We start from the raw sequence: 23,083 nt of genomic DNA, 5'->3' as shown, positions 1-23,083 counted from the left end.
AAAAGGAAAGAAACAGGAAGAGGATAACACTACAGTAAAACACAGACTCTATTACAGCCATCAATTTCTCTTTAACCCTGAGATTAAATAAAAGGTTTATTAAGATTCCTGGGGCCACAGAGCCACTTTTTATACTAAAATGGAGGCAGATTCACACAGCAGCAGACCTCTGATACTTGAATGGTGAGCCTGTCATTGCCAGGGTTTGCGCCAAAGGGCATGAGAAAGAACCTGACCCTGAGTTATAGTTTTGGGACCATGATCTCATTTCCCACCAATGCAGCCATTATAATGTCTCTGAGAAACTTTGGGTTCAGAAAATAGTAACACGAACAATTACCAACTAGTACTTAACGAGAAAACCCAGAGAGACCAATGCACTTTGTTGACAAATGTTCCTGCGATATGGGGAAGCAGACAGTGTCTTGAGAGTGCAGCAGAGGGGACTTGCGTAGCTTCTGCGCAGAACCTGTGGAGATACAGCATGAGCGACTACCAGTAACACTCATGTCCCCGCGCTGACATTTGCGTCTGCCACTTGCTCTTCACCTGATTCCACAATCTATTCACCTCACCCCCCTGATGACACTAGTCTCTGTTTACTGCCCGACAGCTGAGGTAAACTTGACTTTTCAGTAGCCAGGATTTTTCTTGGACTATTAGCCCCACGGAGACCTCTGGTTTTCCCATTGCTGGAAGAAAGTGATTGCTTTTAAAAGTCCAGCTCTTTAAGTAAATGCCTGATGTTTCAGTGACACACCAAACTTGGACCGATGGAGTCTATTACCTGCCAAGTATTGTTCCCTGTACTGAGTACAGAGCAGGAGTTGGGAAATTTTTTTCTGTACAGGGTCTGACAGTCAATATTTTAAGAATTTGTTGGTCACACCGTCTCTGGCACAACTACTGAACTCTGAGGTTGTAGCGTGAAAGAAGCCATAGATAGTATGTAAATGATTGAGTATGGCCGTGTTCCAATAAAACTTTATGGACAAAAACACTTGAAACTCATAATTTTCAACTGTCAGAAAGTATTATTTGTCCTCTAATTTTTCGAATCATTAAAAAAATGAAAAACCATTCTTATATTTGGTTTTGCTTATATTTGGTTTGCATATTTGCTGTAGCCATATAAAAACGATGGCTGGATTTGGCCCAGGAGCTCTAGTTTTCTGACTCCTGCTATAGACAAATAACAAAAGAGTCAAAATTCTTGCTGTGATGGACATTTTATTTGACATAGAATAATCCGAATATAAATAAACAGAAAGTTACACATTGTGATGAGTGGTAAGCAGGAAAAAGAATATTTTTTGAGTAAAAAAAGATATCAAATTTTAGATGGCGATAAAGCAAGATAAATAGTTTAGTTTAGATAGTTTTGTTACAATATTATGAAAAAAGACTAAAAATTGTATTTTATAAAAAGTGAAAAAAAATTAAGCTGCCTAACAGTACAAACAGTACACATAGAATACAGATCTTTCTAAAACTATCAAAGATCTATTAGTTCAAAAACAGAAAAGCTGGGGCCGGCCCGGTGGCTCAGGCGGTTAGAGCTCCGTGCTCCTGACTCCGAAGGCTGCCGGTTCGATTCCCACATGGGCCAGTGGGCTCTCAACCACAAGGTTGCCAGTTCAATTCCTCGAGTCCCGCAAGGGATGGTGGGCTCTGCCCCCTGCAACTAAGATTGAACACGGCACCTTGAGCTGAGCTGCCTCCCGGATAGCTCAGTTGTTGGTTGGAGCGCGGGGCTCTCAACCACAAGGTTGCCAGTTCAATTCCTCGAGTCCCGCAAGGGATGGTGGGCTCTGCCCCCTGCAACTAAAATTGAACATGGCACCTTGAGCTGAGCTGCCGCTGAGCTCCCGGATGGCTCAGTTGGTTGGAGCGCGTCCTCTCAACCACAAGGTTGCCGGTTCGACTCCCGCAAGGGATGGTGGGCTGTGCCCCCTGCAACTAGCAACGGCAACTGGACCTGGAGCTGAGCTGCGCCCTCCACAACTAAGACTGAAAGAACAACAACTTGAAGCCGAACAGAACCCTCCACAACTAAGATTGAAAGGACAACAATTTGACCATTGTTCCCCAATAAAGTCCTGTTAAAAAAACAAACAAACAAACAAAAAAAACAGAAAAGCTGCATATACTCTTCTTTAGTTTTAGACGAGTTGTACAATGTGAAATACTGTCCAATTAATACTCTGGGTACATTTTGCCTCAAAAGATTTCCAAATCAAAAAGAAAGGTTGTCAATTTGTAGCCTACAAAATCAGATTCATAGCACAGGTTTTTAAAATCTTTCAGATATGTCAAAAAATATTTCCACAAGGTATGAAAAAAAGTCATTTCTATTATAACAGATGGTGCTCCAGCTATATTAGGTTAAAAATGTGGATTCCTTGGAATTTTAAGGCAAGAGATTGATGTTTTCCTAATTGCATTGCTCCACAGTATGAAAAGTATAGTTTAGTATATATACATGTAAACATTATGAATCAGAGTCACTTTATGGAACTGTTGAAAGATATAGAAAACAATGAATTTATTTTATGTTCTTTGCTAGTACTCAGTGGTTGAATGGTGGAATAGTTTTATAAAGATTTACTGTACTTTGAACTCCAAGACATTCTTTAAAAAAGTACTTGTCAAATATTTCATAATTAAATCACAACAAATGACAGTATGATTTGTTTTCCCACCAGTATCACACTGCATATGAACAAACAAAATCTGAAACTCCAAGGACAGAAAAAACTTTTTTATGACCTACCTAAAAGGGTAGGAACATTTGTCGAAACTGAAACTTTTCATAAGTTAATGATAATTTTATATATATTTATAGCATGAGTAAATATGCAGAAGTATTTCACTGGAATCAAAAGCCTTGTGAAAGTATATTTGCAATGAAGAAATAGGAAATCTTGGTAAAGAAATAGAAACTATAGAAATACTAAATGAAAATTCTATAACTGAAAAATGCAGAACCTCAGATTAGATGTGATAGATAGGCTGAATATCAAAGTGGAGATGGCAGGAAAAATATCAGGGAACTTGAAGACAGAGCAATAGAAATTATCCAATCTGAAAAACAAAAAGACTGAATAAAAGAGTCAGTGAATAATGTCAAAAGATTTAACATATGAATACTTGGAATCCCAGGAGAAAAGCATAAAAAATACCTGAAGATATAATGGCCAAAATTTTCTGAAATTTGGTGAAAGGCATAAAGGTACAGATTTCAGAAGCTCAGAGAACCCCACACAGGATTAACACAAACCATACCTAGGTACATCATAGTCAGTTTGATAACCAAAGGTAATGAGAAAATCTGGAAAGCACTCTGAAAAATGACACATTACATACAGAGGAAAAATAATTCAAACGACTTACAACCCAGGGAGGCCAGGAGTCAGTGATACATTATCTTTTTTTATATAAAAATAAAAACAAAACCCATAATGCTATAGCAAGAACAAAATATCCTTCAAGAACAAAGGCATTTCAGTAAAAGAGACTATGAAAATTTGTTACCAGCAGATGTACATGTCAAGAAGTGCTAAATGGATTTCTTCAAGCTGAAGGGAAATGATACCAGATGGAAATTCAGATCATTGGGAAGGAATGAAGAGCATGGGAAAAAGTAAATGTATGGGTACATATAAAAGATGGGGTTTTTGGTCTTAGTTTCTTTAAAATACATAAGACTAAAATTTCCAAGTTGAGTGCCAATGTGATTTTCCATGGGTTACTTATTAATTGGAAAGAAAAAAATGTAGTGATACAATACAGAGAGCTGGTGAACAAGAGATCAAACATAATTTCATTAGTATGTCACCTGATATTTTACAATATTAAGTACATAATATTATCTATGAAGTAGTCTTGCCAAAAATGTTACATCTGAAACCTAATCAAGTTTCTAGACATAACCTCTAGTTCACAATACAAATGATAGAGAAATAAGTTAAGCTTATCTTGAGAAGCAATAGGACAAATACAGAATATACAACCTTATATAGGTTACTTCTCTTGAGTCTTCAGAATGTCTAAGTCACAAAAAAGGTGACCAAAATAGACTCAATAAGCCATAATCATATGAAAGATATGAGCTTAGTTTGGTTCTCAGGTTTTAAAAAAGACAGTACTTTAAAAAAGACATTCTTTAAACAATTGGAAAAATTTGTAGATGGACTGAATATTACAGGACACTATAGGGTTACTGTTAATGTTTTTTTTAGGTGACAATGGTATGGTGGTCATGTAGATTATCTTTAAATCTAGGAATTGTATGTTGATTTCTTAGAGGTGAAGTGATACCTAAAACATTCACTCACAAAGCACAGCAAAATAGTATGTAACATATATATCATTTACATATTATATATTCAATATGTAATGAGTATAATATATGTGCATCTGTATATATACATTTTCATACATAGAGATCTATATCAGACACACTGAATCTAGGTAGAGGGCAAACAATTTTTCATTGTTTTACCTTTTATGTACATTTGAAAATTTTAAAAAACTTGAGGAAAAGTTCTCCATGTCAGCTTGTCTTTTGGCTACCCAATTGTTAATTTCTAATTTCTTTGAATTATAAGGGATGTGGATTGTACGTTATCTGTATTACAGAATTTATTGTAAGAAAATTTCTTTAAACCACGCTCCAATTTTTCAACAACTATAGTCAACATTCAACAAAGGCAAGGTTTTTTTTCCCATTATTGATCCTCAGGAGGATGAGCTTTGAATAAAAAAGCTTGTTGTTTAATATATTCTATGAGATTTTGTCCAGAATGAATGACCTGAAATAAAACATGACTGAGCGATGACAGAAATATTTTTAAAATACCATGCTCATAGTGTCTTCCTTCCACATGAATTTATTTATAGTAAGACTAGTGATCATCATAAATATAATATTTAGTGAGCAAATAGTATGTGCCAAATACCCTTCCAAGAGTTTATATGTTAAATAATTTAATCTTTACCATAACACCATTGGGTAGTAGAATAGTGATAATGGTCCAGGATGTGCCATGGCGACAGGCTTTCAGACTCTAATTACATTAGTTTCTCACCACTGTGAAATCTTAGATGTTGAGTAAGTTGATAGCAATGACTAAAGGCCTTCCCACATTCCTCACATTTGTGTGGTTTCACACCAGTATGAATTCTCTGATGTTGAGTAAGTCGATCGCTACGATTAAAGGCCTTCCCACATTCTTTACATTCATAGGGTTTTTCTCCTGTATGAATTCGCTTATGTTGAGAAAGACCGGAGATAGAACGAAAGGCCTTTTTACATTCTTTACATATATATGGTTTCAAACCAGTATGAATTGTCTGATGATAAATTAGTTGAGAATTAAGTCTAAAGGTTTTTCCACATTCCTTACATTCATAGGGTTTCTCCCCAGCATGAATTGACTGATGTGTCTTAAGGTCTCCAACACGACTGAAGGCTTTCCCACATTGTTTGCATTCATATGGTTTCAAATCAGTATGAATTATCTGATGTTGAATAAGGTATGAATGAAGTTTAAAAGTCTTTCCACATTCTTTGCATTCATGTGGCTGCTCACCAGTATGAATTCTCTGATGTTGTGTAAGTTGAGAGCCTCTACAGAAGGCCTTTCCACATTCCTTACAACCATAGAGTTTCTCACTACTATGAATTCTCTTATGTTTAAGAAGGCTCGAGCCCCTGCTGAAGGCCTTTCCACAGTCCTTACATTCATGTGGCTTCTCACCAGTATGACTTCTCTGATGTTCAGTGAGTAAATAGCTGCGAACAAAAGCCTTTCCACATTGCTTACATTTATATGGTTTCTCACCAGAATGAGTTTTCTTATGTTGATAAAGACTTGAACGATGACCAAAGGCCTTCCCACATTCCTTACACATATAGGGTTTCACACCATGATGCATTTTCTGATGTAGACACATATGTCGGTACAATCTAAAAGTTTCTGCACATTCCTTACATTCATAGGGTTTCAAACCAATATGAATTTTCTGATGTTCAGCAAGGTGAGAATGACGTCTAAAGGCCTTCCCACACTGCATACATCCATAGGGTTTCACACCACTATGAATTATCTGATGTTGAATGAGCTGTGAATAAAACCTAAAGGCCTTCTCACATCCATTACATTCATAGGGCTTCAAATCGGTGTGTATTTTTTTATGTCTGATAAAACGCTGGAGAACTATAAAGGCCTTTCCACATTCCTTACATTCATAGGGTCTCACATCACTGTGGTCCCTCAGTTGTTCAGTAAGGTGTGAGTATTTTCTAAAGCCCTTCCTACAGTCCTGCCATTCATATTTCTCTCTAGTGTGAATTCTCTGATGTAGAGGAAGGGATATATGTTTTCTGAATATCATTTGACTAAAATATCCCACTTTATGTTCCTGTTGTCTCCCACATTCAATTCTGCCCTGTGGGTCATTTCTGAAAATAAACCTCATAAGGTTCAAGGTTTTACTTCTTTTCATTGTCTCCCAATGGTATGAATTTACTTCATAATTGCTTTTCTCTGAAGATAATTTGTTGGTCTCAGTTGTGAAATCAAAGTCTGAAAGAAAATGAGAAAACAAACAAATGCTATCTTCCTGTACTGGGGGTGGTGAGAGGCCTTCTATAGTAAAAAGAATGATAAATTGACAAGTATTTCCATTAGAAGTAGAAGGGTCATAAAATTCTAAAACACTGTCATGAAATTTTTTAAAGGCAAGAAGAGCTCAGAAAATTATGAAAGTTCACGAGAATGTAGTTTTGTGAGTAAGCAAACAGAAAAAGTCAGTAGTTCTCACATTTAGTTTGGGATCAGAATTACCAGGGGAACCTCTTACATGTACTACCTTTTCGATACCCACTGAGACTCTGTGAATCAGAAGCTATAGGAGTAGGTCCTGGTCATCGAACTGCATTTCTAACATTATCTGCCAGGTGGCTCTCTACGTAATTTTTTCAATGATTTGTCTTTATCTTAGACTGAAACCCAAACACATAACCATAATTTGTGTCCCCTATATCCTACCACTCTGCATCTTCTCAGCTACTAGAACACACCACAACCTTTCCCATCACCGGGGCTCATGCAGGTGCTCCACCCCTCAGGAATCCTCTTAGGTGGTTTCTTTCAGTGACCATCTTCAGGTTGCAGGTTAGAAACCACTTCCTCAGAAAGGCTGCCTCTGCTAACTCTGTGTAAATTCATACCCTTATTCTGCATTCCAACACCTAATCTCTGCTTTCATCACATATTGATGGTCTCATTTGTTTTACCATTTATTTTCTTACTCTAAAGCTCAAGTATAGATGCAAAACATCCTTCAGCTACCACTGAAAAACAAGTCCCTACCACAAAGTAAGTATTAAATAATTAATTGTAGCATAAAATATTGAATTAAAAAAGTAATTTGGATGAAAATAAAGGTAAACAGTGATGAAAATCACAGTCACTGAGGAAGGCAACTGAGTAAAATAACCATTGAGTTTCTGAAAATGATGCAGCAGTTAACTACACTGTTTCCCTGAAAATAAGACCTAGCCAGACCACCAGCTCTAATGCATCTTTTGGAGCAAAAATTAATATGACTTGGTCTTATTTTACTATAAGACTGGGTATAATATAATATAATGTAATTAATATAATATAGGGTCTTACATTAATTTTTGCTCCGCAAGACGTATTAGAGCTGATGGCCCGGCTAGGTCTTATTTTCAGGGAAACAGGGTAGTTCTCCCTGACTCTAATCTCTTACACCTTATTATAGTAAAATATGCTTTTCTCTGTCATTATATTACAGATGAGAAAGATGCACATCCAAATTAGCTCAGTCAAAAATGTAAGTGGAAAAAGTTGGTAACTGATCATTCTCCAATTGCATTTCCCTTTAAAAATATACATGTCTCTACCACTATTATTCAGTCTTTCCTGTGCATAGTCATAACTATTTTCTGTTTTTATCCCAGTCAAGGTAATCAGTTATTGTATTACCTTCATTGATAGAGTTTTAATATCACCCACCTGTCCTACAGATGTTCAGTCTGTTTTGTTTCTCCGATACCTTTCCCAAATTCTCCCTTCTACTCCTTTACAGCCAAGGCTAATTATTCTTGAATTTTGCAGAAATGCATTTCAGCAATTTTTCAGGAATTGTATTAATATTATTTCTAAAGGCTCATGTAAATCTAAGCAAATACATTTGGCGATGTTTGGGAAAAAATCGACTAAATAATACGAGGGAAGAGTCTGGGAAACTGAGTGCCTGGGACTCCGCAACAAAAGATACGTTGAAGGTAGGCCAAAGACTGGTAAACCAGATGACAGAGCAGCTTGAAGCAATCTAATGTGATAAATGGTTCAAGTATGAGTTCAAGACAAGTAGAATTCTTCTACAAATAAAGTATGGTATGTTTACAAAGTTGAAATAATACAAACAATATTCTCCGAAGCAATAAGAAATGAGTAACAATCATAAAAATCCAAAAACACTTTCTGTTTATAAATAAAAAGCTCTCAATGACTACTGTTAAGTCAATAAGAATATAAAACCACAGAACTTTTTGAGGACAATGATAATGCAACTACCATGCATCAGAATCAATGGCCTTAACTATAGTGCTGCAAACTCAGACAGAAAGGCCTACATCTAATGGGAAATAAAATAAAATGAATGAATTAAGCATTCTACTTAAAAATTAGGAAAAGAAAAAAATTAGAAAAGGAATGATGATGTAGATTGAAGAAGACAGAAAAGGGAAATCAATACAATAAGAGCAAAATTTAACTAAAACTGGACAATTGACCCATACAGACCACTAGCTCACATATATTCCAGGAACAAAAGTAGGAAAATCCAAACATCATGACAATAGTGGAAATAGTCATCAATAAAGAAATAGAGAATGTTAAAAAAAAATACAACTATGCAAATAAGTTTGAGATATACATGAAATGATGAATATTTCTGAAAATATAATTTATCAAAACTGACTCCCAACTAGATTTACTGATTTTGTTTCTAAAAAATACAATATGGAAAGGAAAAAAATGAAAAACCTTACAGTAAAGAAAACTGACAGATGCTACGTTAAAGAAGTTTTTAAGGTTAACCTCCCAGGATAAATCATGTTATCACATATTCCCAATGTGATACGATGAGAAGGGCACTTCTCTGGTATTCTTCCCCCAAATCCATAATCTCAGTTTAATCCTAAGAAAACACCAAACAAACCCAAGTTTGGGGGCACTACAAAATACCTAACCAGTACTCTTCAAAGGTATCCAGGTCATGAAAGGCAAGGAAATACAGGAACTATCACAGATTGGAAAAAACTAAGAACATGATGACTGAAAGCAGTGTATCCTGGATTGGATCCTGAAACAGAAAAAAAGTGCAAAAACTGGTGAAATGTGAATAAAATATGGAGTTTAGTAAATAGTATTAATATTTTAAAATGTTAATTTGATAGTTTTCATAAATGTATACGATTATGTAAGATACTATCATTATGGTACTAGAACTCTTTGTACCCTATTTGTAACTCTTCTGTATAAAATTATTTCAAAATAAAAAGTAAAACAACAACATACCGACTCCAGAAGAGATGGAAAATCTGAACAAACCAATTTCCACTGAAGAAACAGGAAAAACATTTGTATATTTATCTCCACAAAAAGCTGGTCACAATTAGCTCCCCTGTTGGCCAGGTTTCAGTCTCTATAAAACTATTTTCTGCTAATGTGAACTGGGGTGCCTTGGAGTAATAATAGCCAAGTTCTAGTCCAGGGCAGGTAAGATACAATGTGATTCTGGGACCTCTTGTACTGAAGTGCAAAGAAGCTTTCAAAGACGGAGTCAGTAATTTGTGCTTCTGGTCATGTAGCATTAAGAAGGATACGAGTCACCCTCCTACCTTAAATACCTAGAAAACCAAACAAAATATACAAAGCAATGGCTTTCAGATATTGAGCAGCAGGTAGGGCAGGATAGTAATCCCCCGAGAGAAGAAACAAATGAAGAGAGCCCTACAAGTGCCACAAAGCATGGGGAGGGGGAGCTAAAACAGAGCCCAGCTGTATCCTTGAGTTGAAAAGACAGACTAGAGAGTTAAAGGAGAGAAAGAAGTACAGAAGTTGCAAGGCTGAGTTTCGGAGAGCAGGGAGCTGCAAGGAGAGATACCTCTAGAAATCTGTAGAAGGATCCCCTTGAGACTTTGAGTACAAATCTGGACAAGCATGTGAGGAAACGAATGAGGCCACTGAATGTACCACCAGATAGGTTTAGGCAGAACAATCCCTGGAAATCACACAGGTTAGGGGATAATTCCTTTTCTACCAACCAGAGTGGAAAAACCCTGTAACACATGAGATTTCAGAGTCCCCAGAAGGGTATGACCTCAGTAGTGGGGCCAAATTAGCCCTTGTGTAAAAGCTGTTCTGGACCCACTCTAGCAGAGCTTTAAAAGCAAACCACAAAAAGGACCAACATGTTTTATATTACATAACTGCATCCCAGAACAAAGCCCAAAAACATACAAAAGAATATTAAAAATCCAGCATCCCAACATAGTAAATTTCAAACAATATCTGACATCTAATAGAAAATTATCAGGTATGAAAATAGGAAAATAATGACCCTTACTAAGAGAAAACCCAAAAGAAACAGACCAAGGAATGACACAGATAATGAAATTAGTAGACAAGGATATTAAAAGAGCTATTATAAATATACTCCATATTTTAAAAAAGATAGTTTCCCATTTATCTCTTACTTTCTATAGTTTATTCTTTATTAGGCTCAACATACAAAGAGCTCATAGGGAAAATTTCCCGAGTATTTTTTCATGTTCAAACTGCTGCACTTATCCCTTAAGGACAAACCATCTAGGCCTGAATCTTCCAATTTATGGGAAGATTCTTGATGACTAATTCAATTGTTTTAGTGCTTATGAGACTTCAGGTTTTGGTCTTTGTTTTTTCCTCAAGAGGAAATTTTTGTACATTAAAATTTTCTAATATATTTCATTTGACTTTTTAAAGTTTTTGGCATAATGTTTTCCAAAATATCATATTTTCACTGTTTCTAAGAAGGTGCTTTTTTCCCCTTACATAGGGTTTTTTCTTGATTCATGTTGAAAAATTTTATTAGTTCTTTGAGATAATCAAATTTATAGTTGTGACTTGCTCTTTTGTATGTTTAGTTTTTATTTCATTAATTTCTGTTATTTCTTTTATTATTTCCTTTCTTCTACACTCTTTAAGTCTATTATGCTCCTCCTAACTTATCAAGTGGATGTTTTGCTTATGAATTTTCAGCATTTCTTCTGGAAATAAAAGATCCATTGGGAGAGGAGGCTTACCTACCACCACCTTTCTCCTGCAGAAACTCAATGATTCTGAGTACAGCTAGAGGTAAAGGCACAGTGATTAAAAAGAGAGGTAGCTGAGTGTTACCAAAACTGAAAACCAGCACTGACCCAGCCTAGTTCCTGATTGTATTATAGTGATCAGCCTATTATTACATCAGACTAAATATAGGAAAATGTAAATATTCTCTGGTAGAAGATACCATCATTTAGAGCCATCTTTAGAAGATACCATTATTTAGAACCACGAGTACACAATGTCCAGTATACAATCAAAATTACTAGTAATTTGAGGAGGCATTGCCAATATGATGAATAACAAGAGGAAAAAAGAAACAATAAAAGCAGACCCACAGATGATAAGAATTCTAAAACAACTACGAACAAAATGTTTAAGAAAACAGATGAAAAACAGTAATGAAAAGAAAGTAAATAAAAGAATGAAGAATTTCAACAGATTGGATGTTACAAAGACAATCAAATTGAATTTATAGAACTGAAAAAGATATCTGATATGAAAAACCCCCTCTTTAAAAGCAGGCTCATCAAAGCAGAATACAGGATAAGTAAGCTGGAATACAGGTCAACAGAAAATAGTAATATAGAGAAAAGAAGATAATACATGATAAAATTGAGATATGTTCAAGCACAGGTATAATTGGAGTCCCAGAAGAGAGGAAAGAATGGTCAGTATTTTCCAAAAACTGAACAAAGACTTTCACTTTGCAGGACAATCTATCAAATCACTGCAAGCCAACATTTCCACTGCTATAAGTATAAAAAACAATATGAAAAAAGATAATGTTCTTGATTCATTCTACTACTGCAAAAATTATCAAGGGTCTTTTGTAGTAAAGAGAAAACCAGGACCTTGTGTTACCTGTTCTCCATGTAGGTGGACCAGCAATTAAAATAGAATGTTTATGGCTATTCTGAACATACACACAATATGAAATTTGTTTTCTTTGCCAGTGGGTGTGCAGAAAAACGCCAAGAATTCAAACCTTTAGTCATTTAGAAAAAGGAGCCATTGTAAGACGGGGCAGAGGGAGATAAAAAGGTAAATGAAAGATAAAGAAGATTCAGGAGCTGAATGGAAGTGCCCATTTCCATATAACAAAGTCAAAATAGTCTTTTGAGAATAAGGAGAAATTTAGCTTGTTTCTTGGCACAGAGCATAAAATACACAGTGGAGAAAGCAGATATTCCAGACAGCAGATTCTACATCATTTCAGGCCGATGTCCTTACCCAGTGAGACCAGGTTAGTATAATTCTCCAACATCACATCTCGGTACAAATCCCTCTGATCTGAATTTAGGCACTCCCACTCCTCCTGGTCGAAGTCTATGGCAACATCACTGAATGTCAGTGGCACCTGAAATGACAAACCCATGTATTATTTGTAAAAGTAAAGGAAAAAACATTCAAGGTGGAATAATGAATTGCAGTAAAAGGACAATATATACGAACAAGTAGGATGAAGTTACAAGGTCATAACATGAGTAGATGAGAATAAATAAATTAGTACCTGAAGTAGAGTGCATACACACTTTTGAAGAATCCTTTTGAAGCACACAACATTTCTTCAAAAATACAGAAAAACTTAAATGCCAAATATATGAAAATGAAGAAAGTAATCAGATTTTTCCCAATTAAATGACATTGTCTATATATAAGCATAATACCTACTGTGTACCTAAATCACAGACTATTAGTAAATGCAAGTTCTTACATCGTTTCTCTTCAAGGAATATGTAAAAATAATGGATTGTTTTTCCCCCCAAAAAAATAAACCATAAAAATCTCTTCCAGCCAAAATGGAATAACAGGAATTGGATTTACCCTCCCACATGAAATAACCAGAAGCCTGTATAAAATGTATGAAATTATGGTTTTTAAGACAGAAAACATTGGGCAATGAAAAACTATCCCTAAGAGACAAGTAACAAATGAAGTGGACTTTATGATTGCCCTAGCTTACTGCCAGGAGAGAGTACTACTCCACAACTATTAGAATATTAAAAGTAAAAACACTGACCATTTTAAGTATTGGCAAAGATGTGGAAAAAATGGAACTGATACTCTGCTGGTAGGAATATAAAATGGTACAATCACTTTGAAAAATAGTTCACTGGTTTCTTAAAAAGTTGAACATCCATATGACCCAGCCATTTCACCTTAGTGTTTGCCCAAGAGAAATGAAAGCAGAGATTCCATGAAGGTTCATAGCAGCTTTATTTGTAATAGCCCCAAATGGAAAGCACCCAAATATCCATCAACAGGGGAGTGGATAAACAAATTGGTATATCCTGAAAATAGAATACTAGTCAGCAATAAAATGTAATGCGCTACTAATTAATGTGCAATGACATGGATGAATCTCAAAGTAAACATGTGGAATGAAATAAGAGACAAAAAGGAGTGCATAATGTATGATTCCATTTATATAAAGTTGTAGAAAATGCAAATTAACTATAGTGACAGAAAGCAAACAGCGGTTGCCAGGGCATAAAGGTCAGGGTGGGAAGGGGCAGGAAGGAGCAATTAGGAAGGGGTATGAGAAAAATTTTGAAGTAATGGATATGTTTATTATCTTGACTGTGGTGATAGTTTTGCAGGTGTATACATATGTCAAAAATTATCAAGAATAAAAATGAAAAATAAGTATCCAATTTTACATTTTATGAGCAATTTATTGTCAGTTAGATTTCAATAAAAGCAGCTTACAAAGACAAAATACATATACTTAATTATATGTCAATTATACTTAAAAAGGCTGGTAAAGTTTCTATGTTAGGAAATAGTTTGTGTAAAATTAAATAATTTTAGTCACAAATTTATTATGTCAGATTTTGTCCAAAGTATTTCCTTTATTCTGACAAATCAATGTTTTCATTTATTCCTTGTAGACATTAAATTTAATCTTTCTTAAAGTATTAAGGTATTGATAATTATATTAAAATACAAAGTATTGTACTATTATGATATTTAGGTTGGACAGAAGTCCTAACCTCTTCTCCACAGTTCAGTATTATCTTCCACATGTAGTTCTAGGTGATACTCCTTTCTACAATCCCTTACTGAGTTTGAACACACCAATGCAGCGTGATTCAGATTCACTCAAGACCAGCAGTGTCTGTTCCACTATAAAGTGGACCTTGGTGCGTCATTCATTTCTCAGCGATTCCTTAGCCAGATCACTGATACCTCTCTAGGCAGGCACCAATCCCATTTCTACCCAAACCTAAAAGCTTTTCAAAGCTGAGATTTCATCTCACACCGAGACTGAGACCACTTATAACCCAATTCTCTCTTATCTGCTTGGAAAACTATAGAGAAAGTTTTCCCTCTTATGGTCAAATAGAACCTTGATTTCTACAGCATGAAACCATGAACCTGACAAGGGAACCTCAAGGTACTTCACTCTTTCACTGCTCCAACACTGCTCTTGAGACCAGACTGAACACATAGCAGATGAATAAACTATCTGATGAATAAGTGAAAATCAGTTCGAAAAAAGAGAGCAAATGAAGAGGACATCATCCTTCTCTGTAATGGGAGAAACTGAAATAGGGTCAGAGATACAGCTTTCTTAGGTAGGAGGTTTCTGGATAAAGAATGAAAGTATTACATTAATTATATATTATACTATTTCAGGAGGGGGAAGAGATATCCACGTACCTGGGCCATGTTTTTAGAATTGCCAATCCTCCTCAGGTTTCCTCTACTAGAGAAGCAGAGTTCAGAGAAGCCAGAGCTGGGGGAGGAAAAAAAGGCCTTGAGACCTGGTGTATCTCAGAACTCCAAAAATTATTTAAGGTAAGATAGCCTTTTAAAAAAATTCCTTCTTCCCCGTGTCCTTGCCAACTCTCCAACCTCCCAAGCACACCAACACATGTCAGGGGACATGAGCAGTCTAGACAAACCCAAGCCCTTTCCCATACCTAGAGAAACAAGCCACACAAGTGTGGTTACAGAGCACAGGTAAGTGGAGTTACACTAATAAAATGTTCTTATATTAGTTATGTGGTAGAAGCTTTAAAGAGATCATATTAAAGATGCATCTTATAATATCTAAGGGAATGACTAAATAATTATACATTTAGTCATAGATTTGTATACATTTATACAAAGATGTACAACCAAAATACCTAATAGAGGAGATAAAACGGAATACTGAAACATAACTGAGTAATAAAAAAGCGGGCAGGAAAAGAGGAATAAAGAATGGATGGGACAAAGAGAAAACATTTTAGCAAGACGGCAGACTTAAGCCACACTGTGTCAGTAATTGCATTAACATGTAAATAGACTAAACAGCAATTAAAACTAAGATTGTCAGATCAAATTAAAATGATAAAATAGGATCGATTATGATGCTTAAAAGAAACATACCTTAACTATAAAGTCACATGTGTTAAAAGTAAATGAGTGAAAAAATATATTTGACAGTAATTAGAAGATCTGTATTAACAACAGATAAAATAGACTTTAATGTATTAAATAGTATTATAGAGATGTGTCCTATATTTCAACAAGAACATAACAGTAGTTCTACATTTGTTATGTACCTACTAACATAGCTTCATAATATATAAAGCAAAAACAGAATTAAGGGACAGATAAATTTCTAATTAAAGTTGAGGTTTTAATGCCCTCTCTTGGTAACTGATAAAGGGAAGAGAGAAAATAAATCAACGAGGCCATAGACGTTTGAACAGGATTAACCAAATTGACCCAATTGAACATTATACCCCAAACTACGATCTACATGTTCTTTTTAAATGCTCACCTCCTATTCATCAGAATAATAATATTAGTTGTAAAACAAATATTTATAAATTTCAAAGGATTAAAACCCAGTGATAATTATGACCAAGAAATTTATTCAAGAAATGCAAAAGTCATTTAATTTTCAAAAAGCAATCAATGTAATCTTCCAACTTTAAATAATAAAGGAGAAAACCATTTAATCATTTCATTAGATGCAGAATAATCATTTGATAATATTCAACATCATCTCATGATAAAAATTCTCAGCAAGCTGGGAAGAAAACATCTTTGATAAAGGGGATCTACAGAATAAAACTATAACTACTGTTATATGAAAGGTGACATATGAAGCACTGTCCTTCTGAGTTCAGAAACAAGGCAAGGTTGTCCACTCCCATCACTTCTATTCAAATTTGTACCAGCAGACCTATCCAATACCATAAGGGAAAAATGTGAAATAAAAGGAATAAAGATTGGAAAGAAAGAAGTAAACCATCTTTATTTGCAGATGATATCATTTTGTACACAGAAAAATTTCAGTTCTGTAAACTATTAGAATAAGTGCATTTATTAGCAAAATTGTTGACTAAAAGATCAATGTGTATGTCTGATCACTGCACTGTACACAGCTGAACAATAATGAATGTCAACTACAATTATATATATATAGTTACAAGGAGCGGAGTACAGCATTAGGAATAGAGACAGTGGAAATGTAATGGCTGTGTGTGATGTCAGAGGGGTAGTGGATGGGGGGAGGGGGGTTATCACTGTGTGAGGGATATAAATGATAAATGTCTAACTATTACATTGTTTTGTGCACCTGAAACTAATTAAAAAAATGTTTAAAAAGATCAATGTGTAAAACACAACGGTATTAAAGCAAAGCCATTGAAAAATGAAAATATGAAAACCCCAACAGTTTATAAAAAATATAAAACACCTTGCAATAAATCTAACAAAGGTGTTCATGAACTTTAGATGGAAAACAACAAAACATTAATGACAGAAAAAGATGAATTAAATAAATGGAAACATATTCCATGTTTGTGAATTGGAAGACTCAATTTTAAGATTATCAATTCTCTCTAAATTGATCTATTGATTCAGTGCATCTTCAACAATATCAGCTGGTTGGTTTTGTGTTTTTTTTGAGAAAAATAACAAACTCATCCTAAAATTATATGGAAATGCAAAGAAACCAGAGTAGTGAAGACAGTTTTGAAGAACAAAGTTGGGGAAATCACATTACCAGATATCAAAACATAATGTAAAGCTACTATAATTAGAACAGTGGGACTGACACAAGGAATAAAGAATAGACCGACAGAATAGAACAGAGAATCCAGAAAGAGACCTGCACATATATAGTCATGTTTTTTACAATAAAAGTCTGACTGCAACTTAGAGCAGAAAGGATAGTCTTTTCAACAAATGGTGCCCGAGCAATTGGTTATCTGTATAGAAAAAATGATTCTTACCCTGATCCTACTACATACACAGATATAAATTCAAGATGGATCATAGGCCTAAATATGAAAACTAAAACAATAAATAGAGTTTCTGGAAGAAAAAACAGGAAGACATTTTCATGATCTTGGAGTAGGCAAAATTTTCCTTTTTTTGTTTAATTTTTATTTCCATTTATTATAAACTTAGAGAACTAAGTTGCAAGAGTAGTACACAGAATTCTCATATACCCCTGACCCTAATGTTAACATCTTACATGGTACAATGATCAAAACCAGGAAATTAACATTGGCACAATACTATAAATAGCATATTTACTCAAACATCACGTTTTCCCCACAAATGTCCTTTTTTCTTTTCCAGGATCCTATACATGATCCCACATAGCATTTAGCTGTTATTTCTCCTTAGTCTCTACCAATATGTATAGTCTTTCTTGTGGTAGTGATTTGCAGTTGCTGCCCAAACAAATTACCACAAATTTAACTTAAAATAACACACATTTATTTTTCCACAGTTTCCATGGACCCAGAATCTGGACACAGTTTAGCTGGGTACTCTCCTCAGGCTGGTCTCATAAGCTGCAAAAAAAGTGTCGGTTGGGCTGTGTTCTCAGTTGGAGGCTCAACTGGGGAAGAATACACTTCCACGTTCATTCACATTGTTGGCAGAATTCATTTCCTTGAGGCTAAATGACTGAAGGCCCAACTTTTGCTGGCTGTTAGCTGGAGGATGTCCTCAGGTCCTAGAGGCCACCTGCAATTTTTTGCAATATGAGATTCTCCAATATTGCCACTTCATCAAGCGGGTAAGGTGAGTCTCTAGCTCCAGTCTGCTATGATGGAGTCTTACTTGACATAACGTAATCACCAGAAGTGACAGCCCATTACTTTTGCCATATAAAGTAACCTAATCACAGGAGTGACATCCCTTCATCTTTGCCATTTTCTATTGATTAGAAACAAGTCACAGGTCCTGCTCACCCTCCAAGGGAGGGGATCATATACGATTAGATACCAGCAGGCAGGAATCATGGGGCCATCTTAAAGTCTGTCCACCATACCTATCTTCATGCCTTTTCGGGTTGGAGGAGTACCAATCATTTATTTTGTCAAATGACCCTCTACTTGGTTTATGTGATAGTTTCATAGTTAGAATAAGGCCATGCAGTTTTGACACTGCCACAGTGGTGCTGTGCCCCTCAAATATGAAAGGGATCGTGATGTCAGTGCTTTATTACCGGTGATGTTAACCTTGATCACTTGGTTGGAGTGCGTTATGCTGGGTTTCCCCACTGAAAGTTACTACCTTTCCTGTTGTTGTCAGTAAGTATCCTGGATGGTAGAAAATACTTCGACACCATGCAAATCCTCTTTCTCCTCAAACTTTCAGCCACTAATTTTAGCATCTATCCGTGGATTTTGTCTGAAGCAATTGTTACTGTGGTGTTTTCCTAATGGCCATTTTTTTGCCTTTCTTTTTTAAATTTAGGTATAACTGATGTATAATTTAGTCCTGTCGTCAGAGGGGCAGAGAGATCCAGCACAAGGGACAAAGTAAAGCCACTCAAGGGACCAAGCTGATGATACTTCAAGGAAAAGAGAGAATGATCAATGAATCTCAAACAAGTCCTTCATAAATTCAGATACCTGAGCCTCCCTAGAGGGTCATATTGAGGGAATAAGAAAACTCCAGAGATCACATTTTGACTTTAAAGATATGGTCACACAAACTCTGCTCCTGTGGTTTTTCAGTATCACATCCCTGTACAAGTTCTTCCAAGAGGGCGCAATCATCAGTAGTGCACCCAGAAGAGGCTGTTGCCACATTCCCAAATGTAACTATCTTTGAAATTGCAAAGACCTAAGTTCCTTATGGCACGAGAAATTGGAAGAAGTGAATTTGATCAAGATAGGGAAATGAGACAGCATGTAGAAGCAGATGTTTTCAGCATTCTGAGTTCAGGAACAGCTGATTGTTTATGTAACAGAACATCCATGTAATTTTAAGCAGTCATTAAATGCTAAGTTTGAGAAGCTGTTAAGGGAATGAAAATATTCGCGATACAGTGTCAGTAAACAAAATTAAGTTACAAAGACCAAAACCCAATTAAAAAATGGGCAAAGAATTTGAAGAGACATTTCTCCAAAGAAGATATACAAATAGCCAATAAGCACATGAAAATATGCTCAGTATCATAAGCCGCCAGGAAAATTCAAATCGAAACCACAAAACCAATTTCCTACCCACTAGGATGGCTATAATAAAGACAGATAATAACAGTTGTTGGTGAGAATGTTGAGAAATTGGCTGCTGGGAATGTAAAATGGTGCAGACGTTTTGGAAAACAATCTGACAGTTCCTCAAAACAGTTACCATATGAACCAGCAATTCTACTCCTAAGTATATGCCTAAGAGAAATAAAAACATGTCCATACAAAACTTGTACACAAATGTTCATAGCAGCATCATTTACAACAGCTAAAAAGTATTAATAATCCAAATGTCCATCAACTGACGAATGGATAAATAAAATGTGGTAAACCAGACAATGGAATGTTATTTGGTAATACAAAAAATGAAGCACTGTTCCATGCTAAAACATGGATGAATCTTGAAAACACTATGCTAAGTGAAAGAAGCCAGTTACAAAAGACCACATATGGTATAATTTCATTTTTCTGAAGTGTCCAGATGGAGTGAATTAATATAGATAAGTAGGTAAGTGGTTGCATATGGCTGGGGAGATTGGGGGAAATGGGAAGTGACTGCTAATGGGTTTAGGGTATCTTTTGGAGTGATAAAAATGTTCTGAACTTGAATGTTGTGAGGTTGCACAACCCTGTGAATATACTAAATATTTTAAATTGTACACTTTAAATGGTTGAATTGTGTGTATGTGAATTGTATCTCAATAAAGCTGTTAAAAAATTAGGTTACAAATGCGCAAATTTATACAAACAAAAACTAGGATTACTTTATAAAATATATGTATTTATCAATATGGAGAGAAAAAGTGACAAACATCAATAAATAGAATAAAGTTTGGAAAACTATATATCCATACATTAACATTGCTTATTTGTGCTTTATACTCCTGGTTTTCTTCCTTTTCCTAAAAGTTTATGTAATAAAAATTTAAACAATGGCCATTCCTTGATTTTACACACACACAAACACACTTTTTTTTATTTTTTAAAATAGGTGGAAAAAAATTTCACCCCCACCCCTTTTAATATCACTGAACCTGAAGATGAAACCTAGTACATTCTAGAACAAAAGTCCCCAAAATTTTGTCTCTGGGAGCTTGTCAGAAATGCCGATTGTCACCTCAGACCTACTAAATTAGAAACTCTGGGGCTGAGGCCCAACAACCTGTGTTTGAACAAGCCCTCAAATGCACCCTACATTGGAGAACCAATGCTGTTCCAAAAATAGCTGCTGTGTTTTTGCTGAAAGGTTTTACTTCATTCCCATCAGGTCCCAGTGCCTCAACCCACTCTATGGTTTGTTTGCCTATGGAAATGTATTTTCATGTAAACCAGAGACCATGTTTGGATGTTTTGTATGTATTAATGGTAGTCTCAATGTGGTTTCCTACTATATGTGAGTATTCCTGATGGCTGGGCTTATTTTGCTTCTGAACCTGTCTTCCTAAGCCACAATATCCTGTAAACAGCTATTGAGACATTTTGTCCCATTTAATGCCACTTTGCAGTTAACATCACTAGAATAAAAACGGTAAGGTATAAAAACCAAATTTTGAATTCTCATAATTTGAACATACTCTGGAATTGCTCCTATAGTCAAAATGAGGGCTCTTTTTAAGAACTTCAATGCAAGTCCCCTGAATTTCTCTAAGTGGCAATTCACACCTTCTATCTTACTTATTCTGAGCTCACTTCCTTACTGGATAACAAGTTGTATGAGGTATATCTTTCTGTCATTGTAACCCAATGAGTACAAGCATATTGGTATATTTTAAATACCTGGTATTTGACTCCAATTTCAAAACTACAAATATATCCTCACAGAATGACTATAAAAGGACATAATGATCTATACATAATGTTCATTATAGACTAGTTTTCAGTCAAAAATTAGAAATAAAAATTAGAAATAATTTTGTTGCTAACAGTAGGCAATACGTTACATAACTTATGGAGAGAAAGGGTTCAGGGTCCCGATAAGGGTGTCATGTGCATGACCCCACGATTTACAGATATGTCACTTCCGTGTTTCCCTCAAAAGAAGACCAAGCCGGACAATCAGCTCTAATGTGTCTTTTGGAGCAAAAATTAACATAAAACCTGGTCTTATTTTACTATAAGAGCCAGTCTTTATAATACTGGGTCTTATATTAATTTTTGCCCCAAAAGATGCATTATAGCTGATTGTCCAGCTAGGTCTTATTTTCAGGAAAACATGGTATTAGCAAAGATATTCGGCAGAAGAAAAAGAAGGGTCTTATGTCTTTAAAATTAACGTGTGTTTTATGAATAATGAAGAAACACAAACTCACCTGGATTTTAACTTTTAGATGCTTAACAAAAATTCTTTCCTCTTCAGCATCCATTTTTTAGACAGGCAGCACTGGAAAAATAGGAGGCAATCATGAGACATCAGGATTTTCTTGGATATCACAGTAACTTAGAAAACACCGTCCATAACCACACCCTCTGACCCAGTCCACCACACACAACCAGTTGGGCATAGGAAGGAGACTGGAACAGTTGACCTTCCCAGTACAAGAAAGGCCAGAGTCACTGATGTCTAAAGTGGAATCTGTCTCTATAGCAGGTTCCTGGGGCTAGAGTTGGAAAATGCTGTGGTAATGAAACATGTAGCTGGCCCCTCGGTGCTTCCGAGGGCGAAACCTCCACCCAGGAAGGAATCCTACTCTTAGGACCTCCTTCTCGGGGTCGCATACAGCTTCAAAAAAAAAATAAAAATAAAAAAATATCAAGATCAAGTCTGTCTTCTTGCTGGGATCCTCCATTCTTTCATTCTAAGGCTCAGGATCTGGCTTCCCTCTTTTATCTCTTGGAGACCCCAAGTGGCTGTGAGGGGAGAGGGCGGAGGAATCAGCCTTGAGTTCCACTGACAACCCATACGGCCACACATCCCTCGTTCAACCATAAGCCAGGTAGTTAAGCACAATCAACAACAGTCACTGACACAAACGCACACATTCACACACTATTACGGACACACACCTGGTCTCCCATAGACACAGATCTCTGATGCTCACGCAGACACGAGCCTAACACTCCGGGCCCACACGCTTCCCACCCCCACCGCGGGTTCCAGTCCGGCTCGGGCCAGGGACTGTGGAAACCTCCGCTGATGATTACCTTTAGATACGACTAACTCACCACGTAGGGACCACAGCTGCTTGGACACCGGAAGAGGACCCAGAGATCGAGGTCGATGAGAGCCCGGTGGCT

General features: G+C 35.9%; 1 protein-coding gene and 1 long non-coding RNA gene across 8 annotated transcripts; one reads left to right on the top strand and one right to left on the bottom strand.

Annotated features, from left to right (window-relative positions):
• Positions 1 to 1,149: 1,149 nt before the first annotated feature.
• ZNF404 (zinc finger protein 404) lies at positions 1,150 to 23,073 on the bottom strand. Of its 7 annotated transcripts, none has more exons than XM_088800128.1 (4): positions 23,012 to 23,030; positions 22,159 to 22,229; positions 12,642 to 12,768; positions 1,150 to 6,590 (listed from the first exon to the last, which is right to left on the bottom strand). In XM_088800128.1, the coding sequence occupies exons 2-4, from the start codon at positions 22,210 to 22,212 to the stop codon at positions 5,074 to 5,076; spliced, it is 1,698 nt and encodes a 565-aa protein (XP_088656254.1). In that variant the 5' UTR covers positions 22,213 to 22,229; positions 23,012 to 23,030; the 3' UTR covers positions 1,150 to 5,073. The 7 variants fall into 7 exon arrangements, 3 of the variants coding, with proteins under 3 accessions (XP_088656254.1, XP_019612130.3, XP_088656255.1); XM_019756571.3 differs by lacking the exon at positions 23,012 to 23,030 and adding an exon at positions 22,853 to 23,005; XM_088800129.1 differs by lacking the exon at positions 23,012 to 23,030 and adding an exon at positions 15,075 to 15,150 and having other exon boundaries at positions 22,159 to 22,220.
• On the top strand, positions 11,181 to 21,223 carry LOC109460814 (uncharacterized). The gene is made up of 3 exons (XR_012490028.2): positions 11,181 to 11,438; positions 15,051 to 15,212; positions 19,128 to 21,223. It is a non-coding gene; the product is annotated as an uncharacterized LOC109460814 (long non-coding RNA).
• Positions 23,074 to 23,083: the final 10 nt, after the last annotated feature.

Source organism: Rhinolophus sinicus, chromosome 8 (genome assembly GCF_057876585.1).
Source record: "Rhinolophus sinicus isolate RSI-liver-muscle chromosome 8, RSI-T2T, whole genome shotgun sequence".
Classification (NCBI taxonomy): Eukaryota; Metazoa; Chordata; class Mammalia; order Chiroptera; family Rhinolophidae; genus Rhinolophus; species Rhinolophus sinicus.
This window is presented reverse-complemented; position numbering and strand designations above follow the sequence as displayed.